The 21,690-nt window shown below is 42.9% G+C and overlaps 1 protein-coding gene across 1 annotated transcript in view; it reads left to right on the forward strand.

Moving 5' to 3' along the window:
- The window catches only part of TBC1D5 (TBC1 domain family member 5), a 275,327-nt gene that overhangs the window by 179,132 nt on the left and 74,505 nt on the right, over nucleotides 1-21,690 (forward strand). Inside the window, exons 15-16 of the mRNA XM_048838538.2 lie at nucleotides 6,425-6,678; nucleotides 20,455-20,520. Coding sequence (XP_048694495.2) covers nucleotides 6,425-6,678; nucleotides 20,455-20,520 — 320 coding nt within the window. The remainder of the gene's footprint in view (nucleotides 1-6,424; nucleotides 6,679-20,454; nucleotides 20,521-21,690) is intronic.

A 21,690-nucleotide genomic window follows, 5' to 3' on the forward strand; every position in this document is an offset into this window, starting at 1 on the left:
GTTGGTTACAATTTGCAAGAGAAAATGCTGCCTGCTTCTTGTTTACAGTGTCACTTGAAAGTGAGAACAGACGTTCACATGGCACTGCTGTAGCTGGCGTTGCAAGATATTTACATGCCAGATGCGCTAAAGATTCATATGTCCCTTCATGCTTCAATCACCATTCCAGAGGACACGCTTCCATGCTGATAATGGATTCTGCTTGATAACATTCCAAAGCAGTGCGGACTGATGCATGTTCATTTTCATCATCTGAGTCAGATGCTACCAGCAGAAGGTTGATTTTCTTTTTGGTGGTTTGGATTCTGTAGTTTCCACATCAGTGTGTTACTCTTTTAAGACTTCTAAAAGGATGTTCCACACCTCGTCCCTTCTTTGGAAGGCACGTCAGATTCTTAAACCTTGGGTCAAGTGCTGTAGTTATTTTTAGATATCACATTGATACATTTTGTCAAATCTGCTGTGAAAGTGTTCTTAAAACAAACACGTGCTGGGTCATTATCCGAGACTGCTATAACATGAAATATATGCAGAATGCAGGTAAAACAGAGCAGGAGACATACAATTCTCCCCCCAAGGAGTACAGTCACTAATTTAATTGATTCATTTTTTTTTAATGAGCATCATGAGTATGGAAGCATGTCCTCTGGAATGGTGGCCGAAGCATTAAGGAGCATATGAATGTTTAGCATATATGGCATGTAAATACTTTGCAACGCCGACTACAAAAGTGCTATGCAAACGCCTGTTTTCCATTTCAGGGGACATTGTAAATAAGAAGCAGGCAGCAGTATCTCCCGTCAATGTAAATAAACTTGTTTGTCTTAGCAATTGGCAGAATAAGAAGTAGGACTGAGTCGACTTGTAGGCTGTAAAGTTTTATACTGTTTTGTTTTTGCGTGCAGTTATGTAACAAAAAAAAAATCTGCATTTGTAAGTGACACTTTCATGATAAAGAGATTGCACTTCAGTACTTGTGAACTGAGGTGAACTGAAAAATACTATTTTTTTGTTTATCATTTTTACAGTGCATATCTTTGTAATCAAAAATAGTAATATAAAGTGAGCAGTGTACACTTTGTATTCTGTGTTGTAATTGAAATCAATATTGAAAATGTAGGAAAACATCCAAAAATATTTAATACATTTCAGTTGGTATACTATTGTTATAAGTACGATTAATTCATGATTAATTTTTTTAATCACAATTAATTTTTTTGAGTTAATCATGTGAGTTAACTGCGATTAATTGACAGCCCTAATCCTAACTATTACATGTGGCACTGGAGGATAGAGCGCTTTGATTCTGACACAGCGGCAAAATGAGGACAGACATATGGATGGATTTTAAATGGCAACAACATTTAATAAGTTTAAACATAGGGGAGAGTCAAAACCTGTCCATCACCTAGGGGTTACAGAGCTCCTACCATATAACCCGAAACTCTGAGTGGCTGTCCTCAGCCTAACCCCTAGGACTCTGCTCACCCCACAAGGGGGACAGAAGTTGCAGAAGGGTGGGGACTTTGGCTGGTGAGGGCCACAAGATCTCATCCTCTTCCATGACCCCAAAGCCCATCGCCAAAATACCATGTCTTTTATCGTTTTAATGGCACTGGAAACTGGCCACAAGTTGCAACAAGTTAACTCAACCAGGTAGCTGAGTTGGGTACTAAGCACATTCTTCCTTAACCTACTGTGGCATGAAGGTGCTGCAAGGTCTGTGAAAAGCTCCCTAGACCTCTGCCAATTGTCCCTATTGGAGAAAAAATTCCTTCCTGACCCCCATACAGGAAATGGGCTAGACCTGCAGCATCTGCCAAACTGTTCTCCCATTTTAAGTTCAGGGGTTACTGGGTGGGACTGCTGGAATGGAGCTGAGAAAGAGCATGGCCCACGCTCCAGGTGAAATCCTGGCACCTGGGGAAAGCTGACCAATGAGCAGCACTCCCTGCCCCACATCTGGCCTGTGGGTTCCAGTGACTCGTCTAGGGGACAAGCTACCTGGTTTCCATCATTGAGTCACCCTCCCTCGTTGCTGGGGCTATCCCCCTTTGCTGCTGCCCCAGTCAAGTTCCTCCATCTGTTGAGGTGGGTGGATGGCATATGGAACTGGTATGAGCTCTTCATTAGGCTCAGCTTCTGCTACATGTAGTTTAAATACTTTTTAATTATTTAGGAAATAGATGAAGGGTCCATCCAGTCCTCCCTACCTTTCTTGCCTGTAGGCAAAGTGATCAAAGGATTTCCCGGATACCTTGCTAATGGCAAATATTATAATTTATTTCATACAGTGAGGTACTCTCTTATAACTATATAGAAATGGTGGAATACTCCTAGAATACTGCATCAGACTCTAGTGCCTCAGTATATCACAAAGATGTCAATACAATGGAGAGAGTTCATTGATAAGAGCAAAAATAAATACCAATGTGGTAGAGGAATTGTGAAGCATAGCTCAAGGAGGGAATAACTAGGAGGACTGGATTTCAACAAAGAAATATTTAGGCCGTATCATTTCAGTAGTATTGTACTTTGATATACTCTCCCAAAGGAAGTGGTGGCCTCATTAAAAAATATACTGAACAAAGCACTGGAAAATATATCATTAGGGATTGGCTCTGCAGTGAGCGAAGAATGGATTCGATAACTAAACGGGGTTTTTTTATCTTTAATTTCTGAGATTCTATGATACATTTAAAAAATCTTTACAAATCTACACTATATTGCTTAATTTTTTGTTCTTTTAAAACTTTTAAATGTGTCATATTCATGTAGATTTTTCTCTTTTAATAGCTACTTACTGATGAGATAAGGTTTTCGTAAAACAAAACATTTTTGTCTGAGCAGAAAATTGAAGAGATTGAATCATCTTGTTTAAAAATATGCCATTCATAGTCAAGGTCAATGATGCTTATTGTGATGAAACAAAATTGTTTGCTTCATAGATTGGATTTACGTCTCCTTGACATTCATGTTTTTAAACCAATGTCTTACTTTTAAATGCATCTGCTGATAACTCTATAATATAATCAATCCTCATTTTTCTTGTAATTGTCGTGCGTGTTCGGTACATTTTGACGGCTCAAGTGCAGACATTGATCCATGTTTAGTGGCTTCAATCATCCTTTGCACTGGTATATAAGCTTAATATACTATTTTAGGTGGTAGGAAACAGATATAGTGCCCCTATTCTTCTGAACTTCAATCTGGTGTCAAAGCATCTCGTCCTGCATACCTAATGCCCTGTCATTGCTTGCATTTCCTGAAACTGCAACTTGAGGAAAACACCACATAACTCCACTTAGGGATCTAAGGAAAAAAAATAGCAACAGCTTTTCATGGCAAGCCACTAAAGTGTCAAAATTATTGTTTGGCTTGTTGTGTTCGTGTCCTGAGGTGATCATTGCCAATGCAAGATCAGTTCATAAGAGACCTGAATCCTGGCAAACATTTAAAGCTGAATAACCAATCCTCATCGAATTCTCAGATGATATGTAACAGTCTTCTACAATTTTGATAAATTTGCTCTCATTCTGCCTACTCCAGCTAAGCACTACTTCAATTAAAGAATGTGGTATTAACGGCTTTGAGCTGCCCATACAAGAATACTGTAGTAATGAAGCGGCGAGCTCTGTTTCCTCTCTTTCTGTGAGAGAAGGAATGTTGTCCCACAGTCCTTGTAAATGTGAACAAAGAGAGCTACAATATTGCCAGCCAGTTTTTCACACAGTTTTGAGAATTGCTGTTTTACCTATTTGAGGAAAACTTCACCCTAAGTATGAGTGGGAAATTGAAATGCTCCATTCAATGAAATCATTAGATTTTGGCAAATGCTGTGCAATTTGAACTTATTCAAAGTAGCTACAATTCATGGAAATTAAGGTATAGTATGTTATCCTTCGAAATCATATTGACAAATGACATTCATTTTTTTTCCTCCCACCCCAGATTAAACTCAATCACACAACTCGGTTACTTGAGGTGTATATTAGGCTAAGTATTTGCCAGAGTGGATCCTGTCTGAATAATGATTTCAGGATTGGATCTATATACCATAACGTAATCCTTATTACTGTTCCCTTTTGTTTTTAACTACAGTGGCTATTTTTAATGCACTTAAGTTATTTGCATCATTAAGAACAAGAAAATTTGCTGAACAATTTCATCTCTTCAAAATAAAGGAGAAGAAAAACAGCTTCTAATTCCCAGTGAAAGTGTTAAGATAACCCAGAGATCAGCAAAGCCATTTCTATTTGATCAGACAATTGATATTCAAGCAATATATGATAAATGATTGGGATGGCCTTTGCAGGAATTTCACCATCACAAAAATCATCAAGATTTTGCCTTTAATGACCTTTTTTTCTTAACTATGATCTAAATGGCTGTGCTAAAGAATCAGAAAAAATATGTTAAAAGAAGATTATCCTTAATCATTGTACTGGGACAAAATAAAGTTTTGCAATGTTTTGGTGAATTTTAAACAAACATGCAGTAAGAATGAATTAGTATGGATAGAGTAGGAACTTGAATGTGCATCAGAATATCATCCAAAATTCCCAATATTTTTTTAGTTTGTTTTTTTAAAACCTTCTCCCTATTTACCTCCAGAATGAGTTTCTACAGAGACTTTCTACAGAGAAAGTCTAGGTGTAGAGTCAAACTGCTTAAAAAGTTGTTTGACTTCAAGTCAGAGTCAATAAATTTAAATCTGAGAGAGCATGAGCACTAGAGAGAGAGCATCAATCCTACTTATGGGCCTTCATCCACATCTTGGCTTGGAGTTTGCGAAAGTCTGTAAGATGAGCCAGTCATGCTCAGCGGGCATCAAGCCTTGTTTATGGCCAGCCTTGCCTCTGGCTATAGCTACGTCCATCACCAGACTCTTGTGCAGCCTGGAAGTAAGCTTAAGGAATGCTTGGGCAACACATACCCCTTGATGACTTCCTGGATGGTATGTGGATATTGTCAAATGTCCTTCATCAGATAGCTCAGGACTAGATACGTGGGTACTGACATCCTATCTACAAGGAGTCCCTTCTTCAGCAAAATATCTCCTCTGAAGTCCCAAATGATTTTCAGAGTAAATGGAACAGCCTTAGTCACTCTTTCACCGAATAAGGGGAAACGGTGGATGTGCGTCTGGCATTTTTATTATGGTAGCACACACTTAGTAGCCCTAGTCACAAATCAGGACCCCCACCATGCTAGGTGCTTTCTGAACACAGAACAAAAAGAAGATCCTTGTCCTGCGAAGCTTACAGTCTAACTAGACGTCCCATATACTTGGCATTGGAAGAGCCATTCACCCTATTCCCTCCTGCTCACTGTCCTTATCATCCCATACAGACAACTCAGATTGCTGTTTGGAAGATGAAGAGGGGACTATCAAATGCCGCCTGAGCAGATGCCAACCAGTCTTGTGCTGAACTCACCATCGTCAGCGGGTTCAGGGCACACACTGGTAGCTAAGGGCATTGAGGCTGGGGCATGAGTCTTGACTCTGATATGCCTGATACACTTTCTGACTTCAGTGCTCTGAGTGCATTTAGCACTGAGGTCAGGCTTTAGACTATACATCCTCATCAACTTGGAGCAATTATTTGTATTATCATCGTACCTAGGAGCCCTAGTCATGAACCAGGACCCCACAGTTTTACTGGCTATACAATGTCTTGGAGGGAGAATGACACGTTACAGTCCATCCTGGAATCATGGATATGACTTATCTGTGCTGACTACCAGGCCTGGAATGTCTGGAGATCTTGACTGATCATGTACAGTAATTGAATTGGCACAGACAATAAGTGCTAGCAGGGAAGTGAAGCCTTGACCTCTGGTAGGCTGTGAAAGCAGCACGGCATCGATGTTTTGACACACTGCATAACACAAATGGAGGAGCTTTGGCACACTGCATAACACAAATGGAGGAGCAGAAGAACAACACAGAATAATCAGAATAGTAATACACATGCCATACAGTAGTCTAACTTTTTCGAAGCGCCATTCCAAAAAAACATTGTTTATATGTGGCCTGGTTTTACTAAGAGTCAGGGGATGCCATAAAAATGCACAAACTATCCTCGCTCCATAATGTAGCAGTAGTGCTTTTGTCAACATATTACAGCATTCAATATGGGTGGGAATACGACAGAGTATAAATACTCTTTTCAGTATAAAGCTTTCCATTGTATTAAACTCCGTCATGATCGCCCACTTCACAACGTTCTCAGTATTTGCCCTCTGTTGACACTGTATTTGTATTTATGCACAAATTCACGTGTACATGTAAAATTCAATATGTGTAATGTCCTTGTGCCTTAGAAGATTTTTTCCACTCTTTGTAAAATGCTGCATATATTTGTAATGCTCTATAAATTACTAATGATCATGATATTTTCATTTCCATTTTATTTTTCAGTGCCAGTGCAAAGGTTGCTCCACTGAACATTAATAAAGTCTCCAATAGTTTGCTTAATTTTGGTCGAAAGCTGATTGCCCCAGCTATGGCTTCAGGTAGTCCTGCAGGCCCAGCTATTAGTGCTAGCAGCTTTCCTTCTGCTGTAATGCCCATCAGGAGCACTGTGGAGCCCCTCCAGCAACAACACCTACAGGCGCAGCAGCAACAGCAGAGAATGATGAAATCGGAAAGCATGCCAGTTCAGCTGAGCAAAGGTAAAAATGAGACATAAGAAAAGACTCCAGGTGTGGCATGGAATTCCACGAATCTCAAACGGAATCTTGCCGTCAAAAATTTGCCCGAGAGGGAGCAACTTGTTATATTGATTTGATCTGGTGTTTCTGTAGATTAACATTTCTGTAACTGAAATAGTCAACTTGCGGCTAAGCTTAGACTGTTTTGTGTACTGTGGTGTGTTTGCACCTCAGTATGATTCAGTTTAGAAATTGTGGCTGTAGAGAATCGACAAATAAGATTTTTCCATCCTTTTAAAAGATTTTTTTTTAAAAAATGTTTATGGAGGAAATAGTGGATAAAACAACCTAACACTAAACCTTAGCTGTCCCTCTAGATGTTATTTTCTTCTCTCTCCTAAATGGCTAATATTACATTTTGGGCTGTATAACTTTCCTCACAGTTGACTCTGGGCTATCAGGCATAAAGCTCTTGTGTAACAGTACTAGCTGAGTACTAATGAAGGAACATAATAGTCACTGTAAAATGTTCTCTGATTGATCCATATCTCATTCCTTTCAGAATACTGGTGTCTCATTTTGATTACAATTAATAGCATAAAACATATTTGCTTTTGACAATTGGCATTACACCCAGAGGGAGCCCATACTCCTTTTAAGAAATACTGACTTTTTTCTTGAGGCTTAAAATGTTTCTATTTCCTTACACTTCTCAATTAAATTTTTTTTTACAGTCAACAAAATAAATAGTGGGTGATCTTAAACCTCAGCCACAGTACAGTACACTGTACAGGAGACAGACTTCTGTTTCTTGGTCTAATGGCTGCCAAGAAGATAACGTTGTTTGTTATAAGGGAGGAGTATGTAGACTCTGTGTATTCATTTCTGTCTACCTCCAAGCATTTTCTAGTGGATAAGGAGCTTGAAGGCAGATGTTGTTTCTCCTGAGCCCCACAGTAAGCACACAGTAGGAAATCACTTTTTGAAATAAGCTGAAAATATATGGGGAGAAAAATAATAATAATATAAAAATAATACTTTGCACATCTGTGACCCAAATGTCCTCCTCCTCCTTACTTGCCATATCAAGGGTCCTGGTGGGCCAATTCTAGCTTCTTATCAGGCATCATGTGGCCAGTGGCTATTGGTTGAGCAGAACTCAAAAGGACAGTCACAGTCGCCTTGCTTTTCCTGTATAGAGTAATTTGAAGCACTTTTCTAGGTGCCTGGCTGAAGTCCAGCTAAGTAATTCCTTAGCAATCCCAACTCAGACTTGGGGTACTGCAGAAACTGCCCCAGCAAGGCTCTACAATCTGTAAAAGTGAAAGTCCTTTCCTAGTGGCAGTTGTATGTGGGCTGAAGGAGAAACTGAAAACCAATGAATTCCTTAATGTCTCTCAGTTGAAGCAGGGCCCCACCTGACTCACATGTCAGATGTCCCAATCGTGCTCCTATTGAATTTTTGATAAAACTCCTATTCACTTCAGTGGAAGCAGATTGGGGCCTGGACGGAAACAATTCCAATGATTTTTGATCTTTTTAAAAATAATGTTCCCCTTTCAGCAATTTCACAGCCCCGTTTTCTTTGTCCCATTTTTTTGTGGGGAAGGGTGGTAATAAAGTGAGGTCCTTGTAAATTTTGGAGGTTGTCTGCTTCAGATAAAATGAGTGAACGAGCTGAGACAGCTTGAAAACACTGGGTATGTCTACACTAGGAAAAAGGTGAGTATCTATATCATGACAAGAAGAAAAGGAGGACTTGTGGCACCTTAGAGACTAACAAATTTATTTGAGCATAAGCTTTCGTGAGCTACAGCTCACTTCATCCACAAGTCCTCCTTTTCTTTTTGCGGATACAGACTAACAGGGCTACTACTCTGAAACCTACATCATGACAGCTGACACACTGTGAAATCCTAGCCTAGACAGAGCAAGTTGTAGTTCTATCTAGATTTAGGTGAACCCAAGGGTTGCCCTGTCTACACTAGGATTTTACAACATGCTACCTGTCACATGTTAGCCATCATGTTGTAAAAACACCCTCTAAATACAGTAATCAGTCAGAACAGAGATTTGCAGGGGTCAGTCAGAGCAGAGAGATTTGTAATCATGCTACAGTTATTATAAAAGTTACCATACAATGATTATTTACAACTTCCTGCACAAGTAGCAGAACAGGGATTTACATGCTGTACTGTTACTGACAAATAATAGTAGTGATTCAAGTTAGAGATCCAGAACCAGTCTGGGCACAAGGAACTTCATAGTTGGAAAAATCCTACAGTTATGCTTCAGTAATGTACAGCATCCATATATTCTGTTAAAGACTATTCCATTTCAGTAAAATGAAGGGTAATAAGCATCTTTGTGTATCTGTAATTGCTATTTTTCTTTAGTCCAGTATTCTGTCACTGGTTTACACTGATTTGAGACTTCTCATTATTGTTTAATATAGAACCATTAGATGTGATTTAAAGACCAAAAAGACTTGAAATCATTAACTATGTATAAACTTTTTGTATATGTAGTGAGAATGGTAATGATTGCTGTTTTCTATATTAGTTGACTGTACTGTTTGTTTTTCTAAATAGATATTATTTCAATTTTCCTTTGGTAAGCTACAGTTGATTGGTAATTCTAAATTGTGGCAAACAAATTAGTCTAAAAGTGCTGTGATTTAGTTTTTTGAGAAAACAAGCCCAAATGGCTACAGAAATGTAAAGTCATGTCTCTAAGGTGGTGTCAAACATTACTATCATGGTCAAAGAGAAAGTTAATTCATACATATATGGATCAGCTGATGAACGCAGATTCCTTATCTGCCTTGAGACATTGCTCTACCCAGACACATCACTATCTTTTTGTGATGACCATTTTGCAGATATTAGCATCGTGCATGAAAGGGGTGGTGGGGAACATTTGCCTTGGGTACCTTCCACCTTTTCACCTTAGATCTTTCTCCTCACATGTAAACAAAGCAAAGACTTTGAGATGTTGCTAATGTTTACAAAAATGTATAGTTTGAGACCATACTTATTTTTAAAAATAAAAATAGCTTATTTACAGTTTATCGTGGTATAAACTCAGGATTTATCAGGATCATGGGGATTTTATATGGGATTACTGGAGGTCAGGGAGGTGTGCATAGATGGGTCTGGCAGCTAAGGTGTGGATGTGTCTTCTTCCCCTTGCTTCAACCATCTGCCTTTTTCCTCCTCAGTTCTCACCACTGTATCTCTCCTCAGTTTCCTTCTGCCACACACATTCTTTCTCTCTGTTGCATCTGCTCTTAGGCTCTCATTCAACAAACACTTGTGCACATGTTTAAGTACATGAATGGGCCCTCTGAAGTCAGGTGGACTATTCAAGTGCATAAAGTTAAACCATGCATAAGCATTTGCAGGATTGGAGGTTGTCTCTGTTTTCACCCTCACCCACCTACACCTTTCTTCCTTTTATTCCCTAATGCTCTCAATACAATTCCACGATCTGGTGCTCTCTCATGATCCAGTTGAGATGACTAGAAACATGAATATCAGCTGAAAGTCCAATAGACACCTGCACTTCCAACTAGTGCCTACAGTCTCATGCTGTACATGGTTCTGACTCTGTGTGTGAGGAGAACTGGCTATAGATGTCTGCTAAGGGGGAGGCTTTAGGCAGACCATAATAACATATCTAGGAGTGGTCCTTCAGGCATATATGCACTCACCTCTTCTGGTTTCACCAGCTCAGCTGGCTGACAGCTCCTTGAGGTGACAGTATGCTATTCTTTACAAAAACAAAGCAATGTATTCTGTAAACCTGATCAGTGCAGATCCTGTAAAAGAGGCATTCCTGGTTTTCAGAGTTCACAGTTATCCTAGTTTTTTTGAAAATCTGTAGTTATGTTGTTCATTTACATTAATATATAGTGGGTTGTAACCATGGTGGGCAAGACAGATTGCTTACTGTTTTCTTGGGCCAGGGGTGAGGGAGTGGTCGGTTGCAAAATGTATTGGACACCAGATAAAATAAAGCCAACGTCTGTCCTGGCGTAGCTCTTCTAGATTAGCACGCCTTGCTGAACAGTCACCAACTAGCTGTGGCAGCAGTTACAAAAGTGATGTTGTGTCTGTTGCTTCTTCTTCGAGTAGTGTCCCGATAAGGTTCCACTGTAGGCGTTGTCTCTGTCCCTGTGCTGCTGATCGGAGAACTTCGGTAGCAGTGTCCGTTGGGACCACACATGCTCTGTCTCGCCTTGTGCTGCACCATGAGGCTAGGCAGCGCGTGTGGGCTAACCGTTCTTGCTTCCTTCTCAACTGCCCCTGGCTAGAGACAGAGCCTTTAGCTGTCCATTAGCAGATCGTTAACTCTCCTTTTCCGTTTCAGAGTAACAGCCCTGTTAGTCTGTATTCGCAAAAAGAAAAGGAGTACTTGTGGCACCTTAGAGACTAACCAATTTATTTGAGCATAAGCTTTCGTGAGCTACAGCTCACTTCATCGGATGCATATGGTGGAAACTGCAGAAGACATTATATACACAGAGACCATGAAACAATACCTCCTCCCACCCCACTCTCCTGCTGGTAATAGCTTATCTAAAGTGATCACTCTCCTTACAATGTGTATGAAAATCAAGGTGGGCCATTTCCAGCACAAATCCAGGTTTTCTCACACACCCTTCTCCCCCCCCACAAAACACACACACACAAACTCACTCTCCTGCTGGTAATAGCTTATCCAAAGTGACCACTCTCCCTACAATGTGCATGATAATCAAGGTGGGCCATTTCCAGCACAAATCCAGGTTTTCTCACACACACACCCCACACACACACACAAACTCACTCTCCTGCTGGCAATAGCTCATCCAAACTGACCACTCTCCTTACAATGTGTATGATAATCAAAGTGGGCCATTTCCAGCATAAATCCAAGTTTAACCAGAATGTCTGGGGGTGGGGGGTAGGAAAAAACAAGGGGAAATAGGCTACCTTGCATAATGACTTAGCCACTCCCAGTCTCTATTTAAGCCTAAATTAATAGTATCCAATTTGCAAATGAATTCCAATTCAGCAGTTTCTCGCTGGAGTCTGGATTTGAAGTTTTTTTGTTGTAAGATAGCGACCTTCATGTCTGTAATTGCATGACCAGAGAGATTGAAGTGTTCTCCGACTGGTTTATGAATGTTATAATTCTTGACATCTGATTTGTGTCCATTTATTCTTTTGCGTAGAGACTGTCCAGTTTGACCAATGTACATGGCAGAGGGGCATTGCTGGCACATGATGGCATATATCACATTGGTGGATGTGCAGGTGAACGAGCCTCTGATAGTGTGGCTGATGTTATTAGGCCCTGTGATGGTGTCCCCTGAATAGATATGTGGGCACAGTTGGCAACGGGCTTTGTTGCAAGGATAGGTTCCTGGGTTAGTGGTTCTGTTGTATGGTATGTGGTTGTTGGTGAGTATTTGCTTCAGGTTGGGGGGCTGTCTGTAGGCAAGGACTGGCCTGTCTCCCAAGATTTGTGAGAGTGTTGGATCATCCTTCAGGATAGGTTGTAGATCCTTAATAATGCATTGGAGGGGTTTTTAGTTGGGGGCTGAAGGTGACGGCTAGTGGCGTTCTGTTATTTTCTTTGTTAGGCCTGTCCTGTAGTAGGTGACTTCTGGGAACTCTTCTGGCTCTATCAATCTGTTTCTTCACTTCCGCAGGTGGGTATTGTAGTTGTAAGAATGCTTGATAGAGATCTTGTAGGTGTTTGTCTCTGTCTGAGGGGTTGGAGCAAATGCGGTTGTATCGCAGAGCTTGGCTGTAGACGATGGATCGTGTGGTGTGGTCGGGGTGAAAGCTGGAGGCATGTAGGTAGGAATAGCGATCAATAGGTTTCCGGTATAGGGTGGTGTTTATGTGACCATTGTTTATTAGCACTGTAGTGTCCAGGAAGTGGATCTCTTGTGTGGACTGGACCAGGCTGAGGTTGATGGTGGGATGGAAGTTGTTGAAATCATGGTGGAATTCCTCAAGGAATGTTCTATGGGTCCAGATGATGAAGATGTCATCAATATAGCGCAAGCAGAGTAGGGGCGTTAGGGGACGAGAGTTGAGGAAGCGTTCTAAATCACCCATAAAAATGTTGGCATACTGTGGGGCCATGCAGGTACCCATAGCAGTGCCGCTGATCTGAAGGTATACATTGTCCCCAAATGTAAAATAGTTATGGGTAAGGACAAAGTCACAAAGTTCAGCCACCAGGTTAGCCGTGACATTATCGGGGATAGTGTTCTTGACAGCTTGTAGTCCATCTTTGTGTGGAATGTTGGTGTAGAGGGCTTCTACATCCATAGTGGCCAGGATGGTGTTATCAGGAAGATCACCGATGGATTGTAGTTTCCTCAGGAAGTCAGTGGTGTCTCGAAGGTAGCTGGGAGTGCTGGTAGCGTAGGGCCTGAGGAGGGAGTCTACATAGCCAGACAATCCTGCTGTCCTTTTCTGTTGCTAATCTTTAGCTTTTAAAAACCCTTTAGCCTTCTTTGACTTCTGTTTGTCCATGCCCTAAAGAAAAAACCAACCCAATAACAACAACAACAAGAAAAAAGAAAAGGCTTCGTTCTTGTGTCAACCCTGGGTGTGGGGGGCACCCCTGGACAAGGATATGCTCAGCTCTTCAGGCTTCAAGAAGCGTCGCACTGCAGTGATGCAATCCTGGTCACCGGTAAGCACACTCAGTGCATTCACTGCCACAGTGAGCACCCCATTCCACAAAAGAGTTCCCTGTGCCAGCAGCTCTGACTGAGATTTTGCAAGGACAGAGAGCTCCACCAGAAAATCATCTTTATGGAGATGGTTCTCTGACCCCAGCCCTTCAGAAGGGCTTGAGTCTTCCCCTCAACCTTCAACTTCAAGTAGTGGGTCAAAGAAACAGTTTGGGGACTCCTCTCCCAAGTCAAAAAAGAAAGCAGGAAGTCCCGTCAACGAGCCCAGGGATAGCCAAAAGCAATCATCCTCTCACTTGGTATCCTCTGAACTGTCGGCACAAGGATCATCTGACACCCACGGCTCACAGCAACCATTAGTATCCAGTGCTGTTGATAGGCCCACAGACCCTTTGGGCACCAAATCTTCGGGACAGAGAGACAATGGCAAACTCCCTAATACGCTCCTGGTACACGAGCTGTTGTCTCGTTACCGATGGCAGCATCGGCCCATCCAGCACCAGAGAGATCAGTATGGGTGAGGTCCCCATCTCCCCTCGCACCACCACCAACACCCGGATGCTCGGTAAAGGTAGAATTCCATCAGGCCAGTGACCTGGCTATGTTGGAAGCTCCTGGCTCTTTGCCCATCAGTACCGAGATCATGGCACCGACCCATGGCCAACCATAGGGTATTTCCCAATATGTCATGCCCCTCTGATATTGAGTTAGGGATCAGTCAGTAAGTCGGACAGGGTTTCTCTGTACTCCTCACAAGCTCCATATAGGGCCTAGTATCAACAGGGTTTGAGAATGTACCACCAGACAGCCCCATCACCATCTTGGTATGGTCACCCATGGGCACCTCCACCAGGCTCTGTGCCACTGTAGTGGCCACACTGGGACCCCTGGGTGGCGCACCAACAACCTGCCTCTTGGGCACCAAGTATCACCTGAGAGCTTCCGAGGCATGCCCTCTCAGCTACAGCATCACAGACCTCAGAACCCCAAGAAGTGGCGGAGGAAGAGGTAGACAGAGGAGGAGATCACACTGAAGGCCATCCTCTTCTTCACCGGACAAAGCAGTCATGCTGTCACCACCTTCCATGGCAGATGACTTCAGCTTGTTCTGAGATCTGTTGAAGAGAGTGGCGGACATCCTCTGCATAATATTGGAGGAGGTTAAAAATACACACCTTCAGCTTATTGATATCCTCCAGGCCTCATCTGCCTCCAAAATTGTCCTCCCAATCAATGAGGCCATCCTAGACCGAGCTAAGATGGTGTGGCAAACCCCAGCCTCGGTGGCCTCAACATGCAAAAGGGCAGACAAAAAATATTATGTCCCTACAAAGGAATCAGAGTTCCTGTTCACCCACCAACCACCCAATTCCATTATGGTGGACTCTATGAAATCTCACGGCCGACAGCACAACTCTAGGATGACACCCTGTGACAGAGACTGGAAGCACCTTGATCTCTTTGGTAGGAAGGTGTATTCCTCACCTACCTTACAGTTTCGAATTGCCAACTACCAGGCACTCTTGGCAAAGCATAAGTACATGAATTACAATAAATTACATTACTTTATTGATAAGCTGCCGGAGAGTTCCCAGGATTCCTTCATCCAGGAAGGACAACTGGTGGAAAAAACAACTTTGCAATTGTCCCTTGACTCCGCCCACATTGCTACCAAGATCATCTCCACAGATACGATGATGAGATTAGCCCTGTGGCTCCACCTCTCGGGATTCCCGAAGGAGGTGCAGATCACAGTGGATGACCTCTCTTTTGAGGGGATGAAGCTCTTCGCCGAGAAGACAGACGCCTCTCTCCACTCCTTGAAGGTTTCCAGGACCACTCTCCAGGACACTGGGAATCTACACACTGTGGCAAAAAAGATGTTTTAGCCCTCAGTGCCATCGGAGGCCTTATTCCCGTCACAATGCCCACAATGCCTCACTAAACCCCAGAAGAAAAAGGGAAAGTTCTCAAAACGAAAGCCTTCAGGTGCCCAGTCCTCAATCCAACCATGTGCCCGTAAGCATCACTTTTGACAGGCAGGTCGAGGCACTGCAAGACCACTCCATGCTACTACCTGGGACCATGTACCCATTTGGTCACCTTTGGCAACGTTCCACGGTGGGTGAGAGCTCATAAAGTTGGACAGATGGGTCATAGAGATCATCAGATTTGGTTATTCCATCCAGTTCACTTCCCTGCCCCCTCTACAATACTCTTCCCCATTCCTTTTCAGGGACCCTTCTCACAGAACTCTACTACAGCAGGCAATAGATCAGTTCCTGCAGTTACGAGCCATAGAACCAGTACCTCAACATGTACGAGGCAAGGGGTTTACTCTCGGTACTTTCTGATACCCAGAAGGAAGGGAGGTTGGAGGACCATCTTGGACCTCAGAGTTCTCAACAAGTTTGTCAAAATTCAGAAGTTCAAGATGGTCACATTATCAATTATCATTCCGTCACCAGAACAGGGAGACTGGTTTTCAGCCCTTGACCTACAAGATGGCAGTTTTCACATCTCAGTACTGCTGGCTCATAGACGTTTCCTCAGGTTCACTCTGGGAAACAACCGTTAACAATACAGGGTCCTTCCCTTTGGACTTTCATCAGCCCTGAGAATATTTTTCAAAGTTCTCTCAGAGGTGCCCACATATTTAAGATCTTAAGGGATAATGATCTATCCTTACCTAGACAACTCTCTTCAGTGCCCAGTTGCTTCAGAACCGTCAAGACACTGAGGGCATGACGCACTCATTCACGGAACTGGGCCTACAGATGAATGCCCAGAATTTGACCCTCACACCAGTGCAATGTCTAGAATTCGTAGGGTCCAACTTAGATGCACTACAGGACAAACCCTTCCTACTTCAGGACAGATTTCTGTCGCTAGTATTACTTATAGACATGACTCAGTGCAGCCCCCAAGTACCAGACACAATCTGCCTCTCGCTCCTAGGGCATATGGCAGTCGTCACAGCAGTGAATCCACATGCCAGATTTCACATGCAATGCCTTCAGCTGTGATTCAGCTCGGTTTACAGGTCGAGTAGGGACACCTTGGATAGACCCGTCACTGCCCACCATGATCAAGAATTCCCTGGACAGGTGGAAGAACCCAGCCAATGCATGCAAAGGGATCCCCTTCTTTCAGGTGCCACCTTTGTCACTCTTTACCACAGACACATCATTGGATAGGGCATGCTTTTAAACTGTCTCACAGCACAAGACAAATACCATACATCCCAACTTGAGGATCCTCCACCTCAAAGCATGGCTCCTATGTGGTTCCAGCACCTATAGAGCTCATGGTCAAAGGAAGTGCAAGAGGGTCTACTACCCCAGGGGTCGGCAACCTGCGGCACGGCTGCCAATTTTTACTGGCACACTGCTGCCAGCCGGGGTCCCAGCTGCCGACCCCACTCAGCCCGCTGCCTGCCTGAGTGAACGGAACCCCAGGCCAGCAGCGGGCTGAGAGGGGCCAGCAGCCGAGACCCCAGCTGGCAGGAGCCAGCGGACGGAACCCCAGACCGGCAGCAGGTGAGCCACTGCCGGTCTGGGGTTCCGTCCACCACTCCGCTCAGCCCGCTGACGGTCTGGGGTTCCGTCCACCACTCCGCTCAGCCCGCTGACGGTCTGGGGTTCCGTCCACCACTCCGCTCAGCCCGCTGACGGTCTGGGGTTCCGTCCACCACTCCGCTCAGCCCGCTGACGGTCTGGGGTTCCGTCCACCACTCCGCTCAGCCCGCTGACGGTCTGGGGTTCCGTCCACCACTCCACTCAGCCCGCTGACGGTCTGGGGTTCCAGCCGCCAGCCCCTTGCCAGCCGGAGTACCGGACATCAGCCCTGCTCAGACTGCTGCAGGCCTGGGATACCAGCCACCAGCCCCGCTTATCTTGCTGCTGGTCTGGAGTTCCAGCCGCCCAGCCCCCTACCAGCCGGGGTCCTGGCCGCCAGCCCCACTCAGCTCGCTGCCAGTCTGAGGTTTTTTCAGGGGCCCCTGTAAATGTAAAATTTATTACTGGCATGCAAAACCTTAAATTAATGAAGACTTGGCACACCACTTCTCAAAGGTTGCTGACCCCTGTACTACCCATTAGAAAGTCCTCCACACAACGCACTTGCCTGCAGAAATGGTCCAGGTTCAAGATTTCCTGCACTTCCCAGCCAATCTCTCCAGTGTCAGCAGCTCTTCCACATATTCTGGAATATGCTCTGACCCTTAAAAATCGGGGTTATCCCTGAGTGCTCTCAGGGTTCACCTAGCAGCTTTTACAGGATTTTACAGTACCGTAGATGGGTATTCAGTACTTTCGCACTGGCTACTAAACAGTTCCTTAAGGGAATAACAAATCTCTTCCCTTGACTTCCCGCCCCTTGTGGGACCTAAACCTACTGTTGAAAGGGCTGTCTAGGCCCTCCCTTCTCTAGCATACCCATCAATGAAAACAGTCTTTCTAGTTGCAATTATCTCAGCAAGGGGAAATAGCAGCTCTGATAGTGCATCCCACACAATATTCTTCTCTGACAAGGTTACACACAGGCTGCATCCAAGGTTCATCCCTGAGGTGACCGCCTCGTTTCACATAAATCAGTCTATTCATGTTCCTGCCTTCTACCCCAAGCCTCACCGAGACAATAGGGAGGCCATATTGCATACCCTAGACGTTAGGAGAGCCCTTGCATTCTACCTTGACAGGACAAAGGCTTTCAGAATGTCCCTTGACTATTTCTTTCTATGATGGAAAGATCTAAGGCCTCAGAGATATCAGCTCAAAGACCGTCCAAGTGGGTCTTGAATTGCATCAAGCAGTGCTACCAAATTCATAACATGGCCCCTCCAGATTCGATCCATACACTTTCCACGAGATCAATCTCCTCATCTGTCACCTTCCTCAAGGATGTTCCCATTTCAGATATCTGCAGAGCGGCGACCTGGGTGTCATTCCACACCTTCGCAGAACAGTATGCGATCACCGGGGACTTTGTCTCTGATGCCATCTTTGGCTCCACAGTACTATCATCTGACTAACTCTGTTCCAAAGTCCCAGCCCTGCAAGGGGGTACTTCTCAGGAGTCACCTGCAGTGGAGCACCGTTAGGGACACTACTCGAAGAAGAAGAAGAAGTTACTCACATTGTGCAGTAATGATGGTGCTTCGAGATGTGTGACCCTATGGGTGCTCCACAACCTGCCCTCCTCCTCTCTACTTGCTATTCTTGCTATTACTCTGTGGTAGAGAAGGAACTGAGGACGGTTAGCCGGCACGTGCTGGGTAGCCTTGTGGCGCAGCACAAGGAGAGACAGCATACGTGTGGGCCCAATGGACATGGCTACCGAAGTTCTTTGATCAGCAGCACAGGGACGCAGACACACCTACAGCGGAGCACTCACAGGGACACTACTCAAAGAAACATCGTTATTGCACAAGGTGAGTAACTTCTTCCACCTTCAAAGTCACTCACACTACATTTATAATGAGGGGGGCTCATTTTTTATCAGGAGCTGATTTTTTAAAGATCAATAATTTATGTCCTTTCTTCATTTTAAAGTTTTTGTAATGTGCTGAATTCTTGTGAGGTTAATGCCTATGTACTAAAATAAGGTAAATGGAGAACTGTAGACTGATCTAAAAGAATACAATTATAAATCTGCAAATTCCAGATTCATCTGTAATGTTAGAAATAATAGTTGAACTAAGTACCCAAGCACTGAGGGTGCCACCTAATAGAAAAATCAAATTCTGCTAATATTAAATTAACCATACTCAGTCTACCCTACAGTATAGGAAAAGATCGGGCACCAATACTGCTTTCTTGTGTAAGATAGCATGCTAACAGCATAAGAATTAAAATATTGTCCTATTCCTACTGAAGGAGCACTTCATTGACCCTGAGGTTAAATTTAAAGCTTGAGTTCAGTGTACTGTGTGTAGAGTTTGTTATCCTAAAAGGAAAATAAATATGAAGGGGAAAACGTCTCTGGAAAAAAACCTGGCTAAGTTGTTGCCCTCTGTGTGTCACAGGATTTCTTGTTTCTTCAGAAGCCACTTACTCTTTAGTTACCAGCTGGTGATGTGTTCATTAAAGAAAAGAGTTTCTCCTTCAGTTCGTCCTTGTGATATTGACTGTACCTAATTTTTTGTATCATTTAAATTACAGTACAAGATATAGTTTTCCTTTGGGGTCCTTGACTCAAAAAGGCTTTTGATTTGAATGCCACTTTATCACAAGCGCATATTAAATGACCAATATGAAAATGAAATGCCACCAAAATTATGTTCAGCTATTGGAGTGTCCAGACTACTATTTATTTTGCATGTTTACATTTCTGAAGTAGTTGTAGTAAAACAAGATCTTCATAATCAATATAACATTATGACATGCCACTCAATACAGTCTATTTGAATTCACTATATATTTTAACTCCCTGCTGATGATGTCAGGAAAACAAGTGTGTTGTTTCTGGGGCAAAAGGGAGCAGCTGTGCTTACTCAAAGCAGAGCTACATAGTAATGAATAGAATAAACTGCAGACTAACAAATCTGTTACTTTTTTGTTGATTTTAGTACTGCATTACTGACAACACTATTTCATACATGATTAAGAAAATGCATATTAAAATCAGCAGCAGCAACATAAAGGTGTGAGTTTAGCAGCACCTTAGAACAAATTGCAACAACTAAACATATTTTGCTTCTAGCACTTCACAATAATAGCACAACTCTCTGATACTGTTTTGTGCATTAGTATCAGAGTTGTACTACCATTGTGAAGAGCCAGAAGCAAATTATGTTTAGTTGTGCAATTTTGTTCACATCTTTATGTAAAAAAAAATCTCTTTACACTTTGGGGGTTTTTTTCTGCATACCTGCTTTATATAAAAAAAACACACGTTTCTTTGCCAAAACATCCCATTAATTTTTGCCAACTCTCTTTCGTACATATTTTTCAGCTACTATTTTTGCTTGGTTCATGTTGTTTCTTGTGTGGAGTTAGTGTCACCATTGTTCAGTGAACCACAAGTTAAAAGACTTTATTTCAATAAATTGTATTTGTTCTTGTAAAAATCCTAAGATGTTTTTATTTATTTACTAGGAGATGTAGTTACAGGCAGCGAAGCACAGATGACTGATCCTGCTCAGAATCGAACAGCCCTCCAAGGTACAGTTGCTATGGCAACTCATAGTATCTCTTTGCCTGCAGCATTATCATTGGTCTGTCAAGGAACACCTTCCCCCCCCCCCCCCCCCCGCCGGATTTCATCTGCGATTTTTCCATTTCCAGTGCTTATTAACTCACTGTCCTCGTCCATCCACTGGGTGGCACTGTTGTTCAGAAGAAAAAAGGTCTCCCTTCAATTCATTAACAGGATGATGCTGAGTGTGGCTGTGATACTGATTTACATTCACTATGTGCCAGCTTCTGTCTTCGCTAAAAATCTGATTGATCTTGTATTTTGTAGTTAATTTCACACTTTACTTTGTTAATATTCAGATTCCCTTTTTTGGTGCACATATTCACGATGATAGTCTTTGATTGAGGCATTTGGGACTGGAAGCCTGCTGTAATTAATCGGAGATGCATTTTTACTTAAAGAGAAGGCTTAGCTGCCTGAATGTGAAATATTAAGATATTGATATCTGTAGATTGAATTGTTTTAAATAAATTGAAAAACTGAGTGGAAAAATTTTATACCAGTTAAAGTATTGGTAAAGACAGGGGAATTGTACAGTAGTTTGCATGAACTTTCAAAATAGATTAGCAAAGAAAGTCAAATTAGTAAGAAACAACACCTGTAGAAATCATTCTTTTTCAAATATCAGTACTGTACATCCTAGTTACTGGAACTGCCATATTATAGATTAGCAGATCTGAGTACTCTTCACTTCTCCTTGAGATCCTGTCCTACTTTGGCTTTCCTGGCTTAGTCCTCACTTAGGTTATCATCCTCTTCCCCTTTTCCTTGATCCCTATCTTGCTCCATTCTTTATCCCTGGACAGCCTTGTCAACCTAAATGGATTCAACTATTACCTTTATGCTTACTACTGACAAATCAACTTCTCTACAGCTGATCTGTTTTCCTCCTGCCCAGTCCCTGATTTCAGCATGGATCTCCAGTGTTTGTTTCTGTATGGCTCATCTACAACTCACTCTTAGTAAAGGTAAAACCAAACTGTTTTTCTTTCTTTCTAAATCCTCTCCACTTCCCCCTCCTCCACTGAAGTTACTGCCACCATCCTCCAGGCTCACAGCCTGGAAAGTAACTTTAGCCACTTACTCTTATTCTCCCCACATATCCAGGCGGTATCTAAATCTTGCCGCTACTTCCT

Source organism: Caretta caretta, chromosome 2 (genome assembly GCF_965140235.1).
Source record: "Caretta caretta isolate rCarCar2 chromosome 2, rCarCar1.hap1, whole genome shotgun sequence".
Taxonomy (NCBI): Eukaryota; Metazoa; Chordata; order Testudines; family Cheloniidae; genus Caretta; species Caretta caretta.